The 15,647-nt window shown below is 37.5% G+C and overlaps 2 protein-coding genes across 10 annotated transcripts in view; one reads left to right on the forward strand and one right to left on the reverse strand.

Annotated features, from left to right (window-relative positions):
- MBP (myelin basic protein) overlaps window positions 1-7,223 on the forward strand; it is a 105,264-nt gene extending 98,041 nt beyond the window's left edge. For all 5 annotated transcript variants that reach the window (XM_052703763.1, XM_052703766.1, XM_052703765.1 and 2 more), the window contains 5 exons: window positions 2,103-2,207; window positions 2,791-2,826; window positions 3,337-3,369; window positions 4,308-4,430; window positions 5,444-7,223. In XM_052703763.1, the coding sequence (XP_052559723.1) occupies window positions 2,103-2,207; window positions 2,791-2,826; window positions 3,337-3,369; window positions 4,308-4,430; window positions 5,444-5,500 (354 nt within the window). In that variant the 3' untranslated portion in view covers window positions 5,501-7,223. The remainder of the gene's footprint in view (window positions 1-2,102; window positions 2,208-2,790; window positions 2,827-3,336; window positions 3,370-4,307; window positions 4,431-5,443) is intronic.
- Window positions 7,224-9,030: 1,807 nt separating this feature from the next.
- ZNF236 (zinc finger protein 236) overlaps window positions 9,031-15,647 on the reverse strand; it is a 68,109-nt gene continuing 61,492 nt past the window's right edge. For all 5 annotated transcript variants that reach the window (XM_052703829.1, XM_052703826.1, XM_052703828.1 and 2 more), the window contains 2 exons: window positions 11,292-11,468; window positions 9,031-10,820 (listed from right to left, as the gene is read on the reverse strand). In XM_052703829.1, coding sequence (XP_052559789.1) covers window positions 10,693-10,820; window positions 11,292-11,468 — 305 coding nt within the window. In that variant the 3' untranslated portion in view covers window positions 9,031-10,692. The remainder of the gene's footprint in view (window positions 10,821-11,291; window positions 11,469-15,647) is intronic.

The following is a 15,647-nucleotide window of genomic DNA, read 5'->3' on the forward strand; positions in this document are numbered from 1 at the left end:
GTTGATGCCCCATTGTTGGAGACTTTCAAGGCAAAGCTGGATCAGGCCCTGGGCAACTTGATCTAGCTGTGATGTCCCTGTTTCATTACAGGGGAGTTGGACTAGATGACCTTCAGAGGTCCCTTCCAACTCTAAGGATTCTATGACACTAAATTCAGGACTATCCTTTGCAAGTGTGTTTCATAATCTATAGCCAAGTTTGCTTTCCACTGGCAACATTCTAAAATCCTGATAGTCAGGAAAACACTGCAATTACCTGAATACACTCAAATTTAAATTTTTAACACCTATAGCTTTTAGTTATTGCTCTTCTGAGGGAAATGTCTTTTGCAGATCATGCATGTGTGCAATCTCAGTAAAATAAAAACCACTGAGCTTTTCCTTCTCCTCTTTAGGGCTACAAAAATTGAAAGGACACACTACAGGTGAAAGAGAGAATCCAACAGCTTGTACACAAAAGGGAAACATGCAATTTAGACTTAGAATACTGGAAGATTCTGTCCACACATAAAACTTCTGATCACATGAAAGAAAAGCCCATGATTTGTAACAGTGGGAAACACTGTCATAAATTCATACAGACCATCCTTATTCTTAAAAATAGGTTCAGATTTGCTACTGCTGATTCACTACAAAGGGGACCCAAGCAAAGACTATTCCAAAACGTGGCACCACTGATCTGAGAAATTTTGTAGGTAACATTTTTCAATGAGCTAAATTATTAATGCCTCATGATGGGCCAGAATGCTAAAATCGAGAAACTCAGACTCCACTACATTGTAAAACAGAATTATTCCCACCTTTTTTTGCCTGGTGGCAAGATACATCTGCTTGTGTATTCCATTGGGCTTCATGTAAGATTGACAGCAACTGGCTGTTAAGACATTGTGATCTGCAACACCGCTGAAAAAGTGTAAAAGAACACAGATCAGAGTGTTTATGATAAACATATATCAATGTTCTCCTTAAATATAGACTTAAAAGACAACATGGCAGAGGTAACTTGTTCTGAGCACGTATTGGTGCCTTACAGGCTCTCCTCCTCATTGCAACACTGCTCATGAGCCAGGAGTCCCACTGCAACAACACAATCAAGTCCTTCTGTAGCAAGCTGAGCCATGTTCTTCTATGCAACAAAACCAAAGTGTATTCTAAGTAACTGCTCATACTGTTCCAGAGTCAAACGTTCATTCTGTTTGGAAGAGCTTATGTTCTCTCACTATTTTATCTCACTACTCTTTCTATTTCTGTTTAGAGGCCAATGAAATCTGTATCACCCATGTGGTACTTTAAGAGATGCCACTGTTATTTCCATTCTCTCCTGCCTTCCCTGTTGCACACAGCTGGGAGAGAAACACTGTACCTTGACATTGGCAATGATGGACAGACGTTTGTATTTGGGTCACTCATAGGTACAGATTCTTTTTTTAAACTTAGTCCTGCTGCATCCATTGATAGCTATACGATTGTTTTTGACATTATTTTTACTGCAACTGCCTCGTGCTCTCAGTATTCACTCTTCACAATGTCTTTATCTGTGTGCTTTTGTCCTCAGTAAGTGCACTTTTCTGTACTGCAACAGGAACACCACTGAAAATAGAAATACTGTCAGTCTCTTTTCATTACTTCACTCCCAAACACAGTTGCTCTTGCAATTCATTGGTGCTATGCAGTCTATGACAATGGAGAAAATCAGATACAATCCATTCCTGCTCTCCCATGGAAGATGATCCAGCTTAAGTTTTCTCAGGTTTTCTCTCTAAAAGTGCATCCTATGGTCCAACTTCAAAGGAAGCAAAAATTGTGAAGTCTCTGCTAATCAGAATTGCCCCAGATTTAGTTCCATACTGGGCTGTAATGCTGTTACAAACACACACACCATTATACAAATATACATGCACAACATATGTATGCGTTTGACACAATAGCATCTTTGCCACTCTATCAAAAAATTGTTCCTTTTGCAGCACTGATAACTTTCTGACTCAATCCCTACAAATTTCCAAGGCACTCCCCTCTCCTTCCCCTCCCACAAAGTGAGCTTTTCCCAACAGCTGCTGGTCTCCTTTCTCCCTGCTGACCAGACTCTGCTGTTGTTGCAGGATATACATGCAGCCAGGGCTAGCCATGTAGGCTCCATCCCCCAGAGGTCTCAGCACGGCCGGCCTGGTGATGACAACCCTGTAGTCCACTTCTTCAAGAACATTGTAAGTTCCTCTTCTCATTATGCACTATAACTCTCCTTCAGATCCACCTATAATCAAATAAAATATCCCACAGTTGTTACCCTTTACTAACAAATTCTTCTACACCTTTGAGCTAACCATGCAATTCAGTGTAATTTTACCCGGAAACAAGAACAATGCTGAAATGTTACACCAAAGTGGGTGAACCCTCAATTAGCACAGTCACATTTCAACAGCAGTTGTAATTATGCAGCTTCACCATTTACAAGGTTTGTGCTGCTGTCTTTGGCAACCAGTGTATTTGTTTAAAAAGAAATTAAAAAATGTCCACACAGCAATAAAAACAAAATTAACAACTAATGCATAAGGCCTAATAACTCCTGGTGACATTCAAAGTTTCCTGAAGACACTGAAGGTCAGGCTGGACAGGGCTCTGAGCAACTGATGGAGCTTGTGGGTGCTCCTGCTGATTGCAGGGGAGTTGGACTAAGTGACCTCTGAAGGTTCCTTTCAACTCAAACCATTTTATTATTCTCTGAATCTGCTTAATGATTATCACCATTCATTGTTCCTTTGGCTTTATAACTTTTTTGTTGTTTTTTAGGTCTCACCCCGTACTCCTCCTCCAATGCAAGCGAAGGTAAGAGCTGGCCAGGGCTCAGGCAGTGCCCAAGAGTCTTTGGGGCTCATTTATACCATTTCAACTACCAGTCCATTTATTTTCTTTAATCATGCTGAATAGAAATCAAGAATTGCCTTTGGGAATAAGATTTTTCTCTCCTCATGCATTTCCTGATTTGCTGCATGACATCTAAATTAAAGCCAAATGTTGGGGTCTTTATATCTAAATTTTGTTGTGGGTGCTTCACATAGTAATACTAACAATAGGTACAGCTGTCAGCCAAGCTCCAGGAACTGTTTTCACACTGATAAGCTGACACAACTCCCACAGCCCATGACTGATGAACAACGGTGGTGATGGAGGCTCTTGTGATTCTGACTGAGAACTTTGCCTTTTTCATTTTATGGAATGACTGATGCTTCATTATCTGGCCAATTTGACATTGTTTTTCACTGCATTCTCAACACCTTCTGATCCAATGTTTTGTAGTGACCATTGTGCCATTGTTTCTGTTTCTTCCATGTGCAGGGAAGAGGACTGTCCCTCACCAGATTTAGCTGGGTAGGTGATAAATGTGCTTTCAGAAACAGCCATATTATTTACCAGGCCAAAGCATACCTTGCTCCACTGCCTCAAGCTGCTGCAGCAACATGATAATTTTGTTTTGTCTCGGTTTAGCTATTTTGCTTTTTCTTGTTCTTCTTTCCTCCCTCCTCCCACAGCACTTTAAGATGGTAATCGGGTCACTCGCTCTTATCCAGCACACTGACAGCCTCGCAACAAACATTTCTTTTGCTTCAGCATGAAGGGAACAAAATCCACTGCATGACAAAGCTGTCATCCTTTAAACCTCCTGGGAGACTCACTGCTGCAGGTTTCTTCTCATGGGAAGGACAAGAGGGCAGGTGGTGTCCAGGTGGGGATGTGTCCCCAGTAAGCCCTATAGAACTAACACTGCCACTAATTCAAGTATTTGGTCTCCCTTTCCTTGCCATCTCTTCCACTGTGAAGAGATCAGCCCAAGTTAGAAAAGTTCCTCCTCTAGTTATCACAGCTAATTAAATCCTACTTCTCTGCTGCAGGTTTGGTTCTGTAATGAGAAGAACATGCACATTTTAAGCTAAAAAAAATACTACAGCCTTCAAGCTGTTACACATTCTTTCACTGCCAACAGAACACCAACTTACTTCATGCATAATTACCTCAGAACTTGTAAATTGAATTTATTTTTTATTTAAGTTTTGTCATGCAGGTTAATGCTCTCGGCATCTGCTTTTGATTATTAATTCTTCTTTTACAGATTGTTTCCCTCAGGTATCAGCACACTGAAAAAACCTCCTAATGCTTGCCTTCACTCCAGCTTATTACTTAAAATATCATTTTATTGCATCTCCTCTAAGATTCTCTATTTTTCAGCGATGACAACGAAAGATTACCATATGAATATGCACTTAACGCCAATGCTGATTTGAAACATACACCAAACTCTTTCTTTGCAGGGTGGTGAAGGACACAAGCCAGGATACGGAAGTGGAAAATTCTATGAGCACAAATCTGCTCACAAGGGACACAAGGGATCCTATCACGAGGGCCAGGGCACTCTTTCCAAAATCTTTAAACTGGTAAAGTACAATTGAACTTATAAGTGCAAACAGTTGAGCCCAGAGAAAAGCTGAGTGCAGCTCAACCTCTCCAGGAGTTGCCACGTTTCCATAAACCTTTGAAGGAAGTAGGCATTCGCAAAGAAATTGCCTTATAAAATCACCTCACAAATAGGTAAACCATTTGACAAGAGATTAGGCTTCAGGTAAATGGTTTCTTTGGTTTGTTTTTTATAAAAAAAGGCAACTGAAAATGCAGAATAGTTCAGTTTTACAAATAGAATCTTTAGAAATAGAAGTGAAATACTTCAATTATCCTGAAATGCCCACTTACAAATCATTCCCAGTTCAAGTATTTCAGAAGGGCTCCAATCCATTGCTTGCTTTAAGAATCAAAACAACCAGTCAGAGTTGAGCCTGGCTCTCACCTGTGTAAATCTCCAAAAGAAAGTTTCTCACCATGCAAGTCTCTGCCTGGTGCAAGTCCAGAGCATCACAGCAGAATATAGGCCAACCTTTTTTAATCTTCTGTGTAAGGAAAAAGGAAAAAGACACATGAAAAGTGTGTTTTATGGGAAAAGAAATTACCTAAATCTCAAATAAATAAATAAAAAAAAAAAGGAATTCCAAGCCTTCAGCTTGGATCTCCTTTGCTAAAAAAGCCGTAGGGCTTTTCTCAAATGTGTGAATTGTTACAAATATAATCAAGATCTAGAGCTACTTTCTTTCTTTTTTTTTTTTCTTTTTGGATGTACAAACACATCGCTTTCATAAGGAAGACCTGAATAAGAACATGCATGTACAACCAACACCTGCCTAGCTACATATGAGAAATTTAATGAGAATAAATGAATCCTATGTGAAAGTATATGAGAAGCAATTAGTTCATACAAAAATTCAAATAAGACTTTGCAATATACCAAAGTCATTTTCATTTAGATATGTAAGGTTTTGTATTAGACTGATATTTTTCAACACGTAGCCCCACCCACACAGTACCTTGTTGTTAATTAACTCCATTCCTCCTTCTCCAGGGAGGCTCTGGCTCCCGGCCTGGATCGCGGTCTGGCTCACCAGTTGCGAGGCGCTGAAGCTCTACAATGCCATTCAAGGATCATTCACGCACTCTGCTTCATAATCTAACTGCCTTAAACTTAATAACAACTGCAAGAATTACCTAGTTAGATGCAGTCCATTATTTAGTGCCAATTAGGTTCTGCATGCAGTAGATAATACAAACTTCTATTGGCAATCCCTGACCAACAGTTGAATGAAAGGAACACACAAAGTAGATTTACTAGCTGTTCTCCCTGTTTTACGTAGAGTAACAAGACGTCTGACTTTACTCATTCTCCTTCAGGGTGCCCTAACTGTATGCTGGACTTCATTATTTCTCCCAGGCTCCTAATCTGAGCTCCAGCCTTATGGTTTCATTTTAGCGAAGGTCAGAATCGCAAATAAAGAGTTAATGTCGTGGATACTGAGCACTGCTGTTAATGAGCTTTTGAAACACTGCTGTAAAAACAAACACAAAACCCATCATGTGCAGAAGTTGTAAGGACTGTTTATCCAAATCCTTTTTTATTTATTTATTTATTTATTTGGGATTTTGGTTTCTGTTTTAATCTTCCTTCTCTCACTCACAGAATAATTTATTTTCATAACAGGATTAGGCAGTCACGGAAAGGTTCACCAAACATTGCGAGTTCAAGGTATGTGAAATGTGGGAGGGGGCAGATGTAGTAGAATCAATATGATGCAGAGCAATGGCAATAAGGAAACGGCTTTCCGCACCACAAATTGCTCACCGCATCCAAACCATTAGAATTAAGAGTAGATGAGGGAGAGAAAGAGGATTTCAAATTTGAGTTAGACTAATGCAAAGAAACAAGGGATATTCCCAGCAACGAAACATCAGATCACACATGTGACCACTGGACGTCACTGTTGCTCCACATAAACTGCTGCAACAGCATAAACTTTGCAGTAAAGTAAGTAATTACATATAAACATGAATAAGTCTAATTTCTGAAAGAAAGCCCTTCAGTACTGGTGTCTCAGATAGTCCTGCACATCTCATGAGAGAACTTCAAACCTTGCTCTTGGTATTGCAGCAGTGTTGCATTTAGTTGGCTCTTCTTTTGACTGAGTAACATCTGAATGCCTGTTAAGGGCAGCGCACCAAAGCAAACTCATAGTAAACTACTGTGAACATTTAACTGTTGTACTGTAGTTGCCTCATAGAAATGAGTTATAACAGAGTTAGATTTAGATATTAATTGTTCACAGATAACTAAAATGAATGTGTGGCAATGGTATTTCCAGCCACACGTAGAGAAATACAAGGCTCTTCTGAATTGCACTGTTTTATTACTTAAACTCACCATTCCTTCAAGCTCTTCTCTAAACATCTGATTAATTACATCCTTTTTTAGTTTTAGCCTGTGTTGTAGACTGAGGTTAATGCTTCCCAAGTTGAAACTGCATCTATGTGTCCAGTAGAAATTACCTATACACACGTATGTTAATTCACATCTAAATCTATTGTAGGTTTATATTCAGTGTCCATTAATACAAAGCAAGGGAAGATGGAGAATAGAAAATAGAGGCTAAGGAAAACAAACCCACCAAAATTATATACACGTATTACATCTTCTGTTACCTGTGTTGTTTGCTATGTGTATTTTTCTATTGTAGCTTCATTCAGATTTATACTCAGCAACGTAATAGTGGATTTAATTTGAAGACATATTGTTCTTATAGGAACAAAGCTTTTAAAATTTATCAAAATAAAGTAATCGATATGTAATGAAACTTGAACCGGTTTTGTCTTTTGTAAAGTAGGCTGTGTACAAAAAAAAAAAAAAGCTCCTTTTTTCCTCCTGCTATTTATTCAGCGCTGAAGATACTGGAAAAATGCCTCAGTTGCACATTCATAGGCTTCCTGTGACATTGGTGGTGCCTGAGCATCAGCCTTGTGGGCCATGTTATGACACAGGATTCATGGGACACCCAGGGGGGCACTGCAAGTTAAAAAAAAAAAAACAAAAAAAAAAAAAAAAAAAAAAAGCTATGAAATTCTGCCTTTGTAAATAAGCACAGCAAACAGTATCTTCCTCCATCACAGTAGGTAATACTCCATTTGATTTTCAAAGAACTCTACACAAGCAGAAAAGCACATTTAAGGTAAAAAGTTATCTAAAGCTGCTTCCTCCACTTCATCACACTTCTTTTCCCTCACTAACTAATAACTAATAACCAAGGTTGGAAATGACTTCTTGAAAATTTACTTCATATAGGAGAAAAGGTAAGGTAATTTAATACAATATTTTTCCAACATAAGTCTTGAGGGAAAGACTAAGACAGACTGAAATCTAGTCTTAATTTTTCAGCAGTTTTGATGAAAACAAAACCAAACAGCACAATAAGTGGCTCTATGACTCGTTTAAAAAAAAAAAGAGAACAGAGAACCAGCACTAGATGTTTATTATTTCTTGTACTGAAGGCAGGGACATAAAACCAAATGGAATCCTTGGGAAAGCACAAATCTACAACTGCAACAACCCAGAAAGAACTGAGGCACTCCTATGCCTTGTTCCCTTATGCACAACACAATCTGATTCCTCAACAGAGTCCATGGATAAGAGTTCTGCTTCCTAAACAGGATGCATCTAACTCAATGTTTTCTAAAGCATTACTAATGTGTTTGTTCTAGTGTCTGCATCCATACTGAAGGTCTGCTTGGAACCCTTCCAATTTAATCTCACTGAGTAGCCTCAACAATGAAAAATCTCTGTATGAAGATACTTGAGAATGGATTCCTGAAGTTCACCAACAAAGAGGTGGGGTGGTGGGGAGGGAAGCAAATGAAATACCGTGTTACAAAACAGGTTTTAGAAAGTCTGTTTACTCTAACTGACAGGAGTGCAAACACTAAAGGAGAAGCAGACTGCACTGAAGAAAAGTGTCAGGGGATTACACAGCTCATGCTGTTTGTCACTTCCAGGATTTGGAACACACACACACTGCCCCTAATCAAGCCAAAACACTTTGAGAAGTGACCACTTTAAAACTTTATACATGACATAGTCTGCTCTTAGTACATGCTCTCTTAGTATCAGTCACCACCATTTGTTACTCGCTGGCAAAGCAATCACAGCCAGAGCAGGATGAATACCCCCCTGCAGTCAGCAATCACACTGTCATTAGGAAGTATGGAACTGCGACCAGCTGTAAATCATCTTGTCATCACCTATGCAACAAACCAGCTCCAATCAACTTTGTTGTGCATTTACAAGCTATTCTCTGAAAGTGGAGCAAAATGGTTTTATACACTCCATATACCATACAGCCCGTCAGAACTGATTCAGGATTACACAGCTCCTAATTCTATGCAATTATGCATAAAAAGCATGCTATGCAAGGGGGTCAGCACGCCTTCAGAAAGCAACTGTAAAAGATATCTTTCTTGTATAGCTGAAACACTATTGCTGCCTGGAAAGGAAGGCACTGCTGGAAGATCGTCACATACGCTCTTTAAATAAAATAAAGGTGTGCTTCTGTTAAACTGCTTTTAGTTTCCCAGAATTCAGGATGGAATAAAAAAAATACACAAAACAGATTTAGGAAAAGAGTAATATTATTTAACATGTTTTTGAATTAAATATTCCACATAACAAAAGTGTTATTTTCATGTCAACAACTATATTACTTATATACATATGCCAAAAGAGTTAACAAAAGAATCAAGAGATGCCCTATTGAAAAAACAGTAATTTCTTGCTTCAGCAATCTGAAATAACTAGTTGGTATCATAGACAAAGTATAGACAATATTTACAAAAGAGAGCTTTTTGGATCTGAGAGCAATCATCTTTCAGAATGTAAATTAAAATTCAGCTCTGTATTATAGTACAGTGAAACCACTACTGATCTAGGAGTACTTGCAGCAAACCGAAAAGATGAACTTCCTGCAACCAGGATTAGTATTTACAAAATATACTGATCAGCCACATAGAGGCTCATATAACTTTAAATATACATATATATATATACACACAAGCACACATATATATCTATATATATATGTAACATATAAATAAAATTCAAAAGAACAAGGTAAAAATAAGAAAAGAGTTTGTCTTTGGAATGTCTAAAAGATGACTATGTCTTTACTCCAGTGTTTCTTTGCTATGAATAGATTTAAGTGGCACCTTTCAAAGCATTGCTTTAGTCATCTAGGTAGTTTTGATGAAACAATGACTTAAACAACAAATAAAAGTAACATATTTCCAAAATCCACAAAGAAAACAATGAGTAATTTACAGATTTGAAGTAACTGTTTACAGCACTGAGAATTTTGTATAATATAGGTAACAGCGTGCACCACACTTTCTGACTGCTAACATAAAACTTTATGTTGACTTCCCAAATTTAGCATTTGGCTGTGCCTTTCACAGACACTGGGAGATGTACCTGCTAATCCGATACAGCGAACATAAAAGAGGCCTTCCTTGCAACCCTTCCTGATTTGAATTCTCTTTAAATAGTAACTGCTGAGTTATAAACCTCAAGCACTTTTATGTAGAAACAACCACCTGCCTCTGTGGTTGGAATGGAAATGAACATGCTCTCTCTCAAGAGCATAACTCAAAAAAAGCCATGCATTCATGGCAATTTATTTCAACATTCTGAAAATGCACTAACAAAACAAAAATAGAGCCTTTTCACGTGCCTTGTAAAAAGAAAAGAACTACTTTTGCTGCATGCATCTAGTTGTAAAAAGAAAAGAACTACTTTTTACTGCATGCACCTACTTGTAACATTTTGTTTCTGAACTCAATTATTTCTTTAAATAGGTGAAAAGAAAAAAAAAAAGAAAGCTAACAGCTTCATGGTTTTCCCATGAAGTTATTCCCCTCCTTTAAAAATTCTACTCTAGTATGAAGTTCCAGTTCATTTTTCAAATAGATATACTGGCTGTGAATTAAAAGATGAAACTGTATACAGTATTACCTGAGTTCATTCATTCACAGACAACTTAGCACAGATTAAGTGATGATTTCACAATATTTTTCTACAAGCTTAAAAAAAGGACATCGATTCTTTTAGGTAATTTTTGCAAATAATTAAAAAAATCCTATAATATATTATTTTATTGTTAATATTTCCAATGCTTGAAGTTTCAACTGTAAAATCCATCTTTTTCCTTCTCTGAAAACTTCTTTACAGAAACCCAAGTTCGAAAAAAAAAAAAAAAAAGTCAGCTTTCAGACATCAAGGTGTCATCGAAAAACACTGCCTATATTTTGCCATTCATTTGACGATTCTTGTACCACTTCCTCTAAATTCAGAGCACGACTAATATCTTCCCCTTCTTGTTCTTGATTACTAGCAGGTTCTTGCACAGGACCTACAAGAAAAAAAGAAAATGAGTATGACTGGATGGGCAGTGTAAGACAAATGGAAATATGCTGAGAATTATTATATGTGAATAAAAAAATTACACTCGGAAATCTGTTATGCAACTATTTCAACAGTGGCATCATACTAATATCACAGATTCTACAGATGCTATTAAAAAAAAAAAAAAACATTTTGGGAAAAGCTACCCACAAAAGCTACAGACCAATATAAGCAATTATTCCCCATACTAGGTTTTGAACTTTCTATTTTAGCAACAGAGGGCTCCACCACAACCACAGAGCCATAAGCAGTCACCCATTTGTTTCAAAGTGTAATCTGGTGGTGTTCAACTATTAGCTCACCAACTCTTCAGCTTACTGATGTCTAATTCTTCAGTGACTTAGGGGAAACATTTTCTGATTTCCTAATAAACCATGCAGCTTCCTGTACTTGCCACTGCTAACACTGCGCTACATACCAGTGTAACCATGAGCCCGTTTCATATGAAGTTTCATATTGCTTTTCTGTGTAAATCCCATTGCACAGTAATCACATTTGTAAGGCCTTTCTCCCGTGTGCTTTTTCATGTGAACTTGAAGAGCACTCTTCTGGTTAAAAGCCTTTTCACATAGCGTACACTGAAATGGCCGTTCCCCTAAAAGAGAAAAAACGTAATTAATGTTCATTTAAACATATAAAGTTCCAAATTCAATAAAATAATTAAGACCACCTAGAAATTAAGTAGACAATTTGTTTCCTCGTGTCTCCCTCAAAGTGCTAAACTCCACATAATCAGAAAAACATCCTAAATGAAATATTAGAATATTGACATGAATCTTAACTCATCAATACTGTTAAATTTCATATTCAAATTACATCAAAGCAAACTATTTAACAGAGATTTTAAAAATCTTTTTTTTTTTTTAGCCAGTATGACTTTTCTGTACTTGAGGGGACCATCACTGTCTTACAACATTTATGAGTAACAGAGATAAAACAATATTCTAAAGTTAACAAAGCTGATGTCTGTAAGAAACTAGAATGCTGAATGTGTTAAAATAACACTGGTAATTTTCCAAAGGACTCACAATATTAGTAATTTTTTAGTAAAGCCCCCACAACTTCATCATCATAACAGTATTTCAACAAGTATCTGAAATGACACAAATCCTCTTCTTTCATTACCCCTGTGCTTCACAGATATTCTAGCTTCTCAGGCAATCAATAAAAGAATATTTAATGCTAGTAAATCAGTAAGTAAGCTTAAAAGTATTAACTAATTAGGTCAAACAGTAACAGAAAGAGCGCTTACTGTTGTAAACACCAAACAGCACCAACAGTAGAGTAGGAGAAAGGTTTCTGAGCACAAAAAAAGCTGCCTACGACAATGGCCTTTCATTTTATCTTGCTTGTCACTGCTCTTCTTACCAGGGAATACAGCTGCAGCAGAAAGTAAACAGGAACAGAAGTTCCTCTACTTATAAATAAAGGATTTATGTATAAATTCATTCAATAATTCTTTTGCTACCAGATATGTCTCAAAAGATCTACTTGCTGGAATGAAAACATGACAAGCAAAAAATGTAAGAACAATCTGGACCTATCTCAGACTCAATTCAAACACAACATTTGGAATAGAAATCAGATCTCTTGGCAAACTGAAACACAAGAGAATTTCAGCAATAACAAGGAGATCACTACAGTTAATTCTGCTTCTTCTTCCTTTTTAATATGAAAAAAGTATGAAACCAATATGAGTATAAAATTCTTCCTGGGCTTGGATACTATTCCTTTTGCTCTCATCATCATCTCTAGTTACTCCCTGTTTTCTGAAGGTATGAAAACACTACTTCAGTTCAAAGCACACTTGGAGAGATAGAAGGCATCTAATAGAAGTATATGGACCTAACAGAAGCATATTTCTATTAGGATGTCACTCCAAGAGGACCTCAGATGCTTATGTTACAGTGAAGCAAATAATACTCAGCTACTTAAGATAAGCAAAAGGAAGATATACCTGGGGAACAGGCAAGCTGAAAAGGGAAGATTACTGTTCAGACTACAAATCAATTCAGCTAACAAGTACAGGAATACATTCTTGCATCTTGAAAACAAAGCTTTAAATGTATTTCTACTTTGAATTTTCAGGGAAAAATCAGCTAGGCTTGCAAAATACTGTTTCCACTCACCTGCCTACTAAAGCAATTCTCAGATGTGGTCCATAAGAAAGATTTTGGGAAGATTGTTCTGATAAATCCATTCAAGAAAGTGATCGTTACACAGCCTTTCCAACAAGGCTGACAGTGTCTGCATGCAAAGGATTATTTCAAGGAAAACTCAACAAATTAAGTTTCACAGCATTACAAATCTCCAGTGTAGTGCAAAATTGTGGTCAAAGCCACACTCACTTCAATACTCTGATTAAAAGGAACTACTTTAAAACCCAAGTTCCTCCCTTCACTCAAAGTTCTGCTTTTGCAGAAAAGATGCTGACGTTTTTTTCTGCATGTACAGCATGCAGCCTGTCATTATTTTTCTTCTTAAGATTACACCATAGACAAGAAAAGGGGCTCTTGATCTAGAAAGATGAACTGCAGCACAAGTGTTCTTTATTTTTGTTAAGCATGATTTCACTAATTTGAATTTAAAATGTTTCCACCAACACTTTCAGTTTTCTGTTCTAAAATAAGCAGCCATTTCGGTGCTGTGTAAGGGATTACGCCATATGGCTTCTTCTATCAGAAATAGAATCATTCACTTCCCTCTAATTTTTGCAATGTTTATCCAAACTGCTCTTCACTGATAAGTCCTGAATGTATAAGATTGATTAAAGGATGCAAACAAAGAGACTCAAGTTGTGTAGGGAAGATTTCAATTGGATATTAAGAAGAATTCGTCCACAGACAGGCTGGTTAGGCACAGGGAGAAGCTGCCCTGAGAGAAGTGGAGCTTCCATCCCTGCAGGTATTTAAGGGAAGCGTGGAAAGCTCTAAAGGATGTGGTTTAGTGACGGGACTCAGTAGGTCAGGATGATGTAAGAACTTGATAATCTTCAGGGTTTTTTTCAACTCAGACGATTCTGTAATTTTACTCAGAGAAGAAAATGTGTTTTTTTCTTTGGACCATGAATTCAGTAGGCACTGTGTATTATAAGTTATTGTGTTTAATCAAGATAGGAATCTCAGTTTCTCACAGGCAAGGATCATTCCTTTAGGAAAGCCATTTGGTTTAGGCTTAACCTCAGCTGCTCTTACTAGGCTTTTTTTTTTTTAATCAATCTAAAGACTTCTTTGCAGGACATTTTCACTTGCTTGGTCTTCAGAGATTTTTAGAACATCCCCTTTTGAAGGAATGACTACCAGGTTTCAGCAGCAGGTGAGCCCACAACTTCAAACAACGAGACAAAATAATTCAGCAAGGACTTACTAGCTTGTGGGCACTCCCAGCTCCGGAGTGCTCATATACAAGAAACCCAAAAATATCCGAAGATTTACTGAGTAAATTACAAGCGATTCCAAAATAGAAATAATTTCTTCTATGACGGTGCAGATTTATTAGAAACAGATGTATAAAGGGGCTCTGGTCTTTTCAAAGCCTTCCTGAAGTGCCATTATGTATTATGATGGACAGCATGAGCCAAAGCAGGAAGGAAGCTGCCTTGTTTCCTGTTATCAGACTATTTGTGGGATTCTTACAGCACTGCCTTTTAATAACATCTGAATTATTTAAGCCAGTTAAACAGAAAGCAAGTTATTATGGAATTTTGAAGGCAGTTAATCATCTTTGACTGCAACTCCTGCCTTTCTCTACCTGCCTTCAATATAACAAGAACCTTCCTTTCTACCACAGTAACCACAAAGAAGCTGTACTCCCTTTCTTCTAGTTTTACTATCAGAAAGAACAGTTGTCACTCACAATAACTTATATTCTCTTTGGGTAAGGTATGGAGGAATGAAAGCAGGCAGCCCATTAGATTAGAATGTACAGGATTAGCAGAAATCTCTAAAACATGAGATCAGCTGTACCATATCAGCTCACCCATCAGTCCTCATCAGGACTTAATGCTTATTTGCCAGGAGTTGTTTTGCTCTAAGTGAATGACTCAGCCCACTAATATTGAAGTCTATCCTATTACGCCTGCATTGAAAACTTACTCCTCAACTGACATAAGGAGGATCTCATCCCTTCCAACCCAACACACACCCTTGATTCTTTATCTCCTTTTTACACCCCTATCTATCCATACCCTGCCACTGCACAATCTCTGAAGCTGCTCTTAGGATTCTCAAATCTCAACGTTTTTTTAGCAAAAATATCTGAAACATAAATTAACATGTTCATGAATCCTCTTTCCATCCTCCTATCCTTTTCTGTTAGAGTTCTCAGCAGAGCAGCAACAGAATGAGATGTGCAAAAAGACACAAGCAACACCTGGACCTTCTGATTCTTAGCTGCCTGATAAATGCTAATAACTCAATTCTTGCAATTATTGCACCTGTTTTACTTTCAACAGTATGCAGAATAAGTGCTGAATTAGTCAACTGGATTAGCCAAACTCATTGTAACAGTTCAAGCAATGTCACAGTGGGCTGTACATTATATAGGTCTGATCTAATTCATCCACGAACACATGGATTCCTGAATAATTCTCCTCAAATTCTTTTTTCCTGGTAAAAAGCAAGTCATAGGCTACGTTCATTTATTTACAGACTTCAGATTACACGCCAAAAGCCTGCAAGAAAGCACAGACAGACAAGGTATACCTTGATCTCAGTAACTGCTTATAAACAATGGTGAAGATGGAGTATTCTAACCCTAATCAGAGTCATTCATC

This window comes from Tympanuchus pallidicinctus, unplaced genomic scaffold (genome assembly GCF_026119805.1).
Source record: "Tympanuchus pallidicinctus isolate F22 unplaced genomic scaffold, pur_lepc_1.0 scaffold5, whole genome shotgun sequence".
Taxonomy (NCBI): Eukaryota; Metazoa; Chordata; class Aves; order Galliformes; family Phasianidae; genus Tympanuchus; species Tympanuchus pallidicinctus.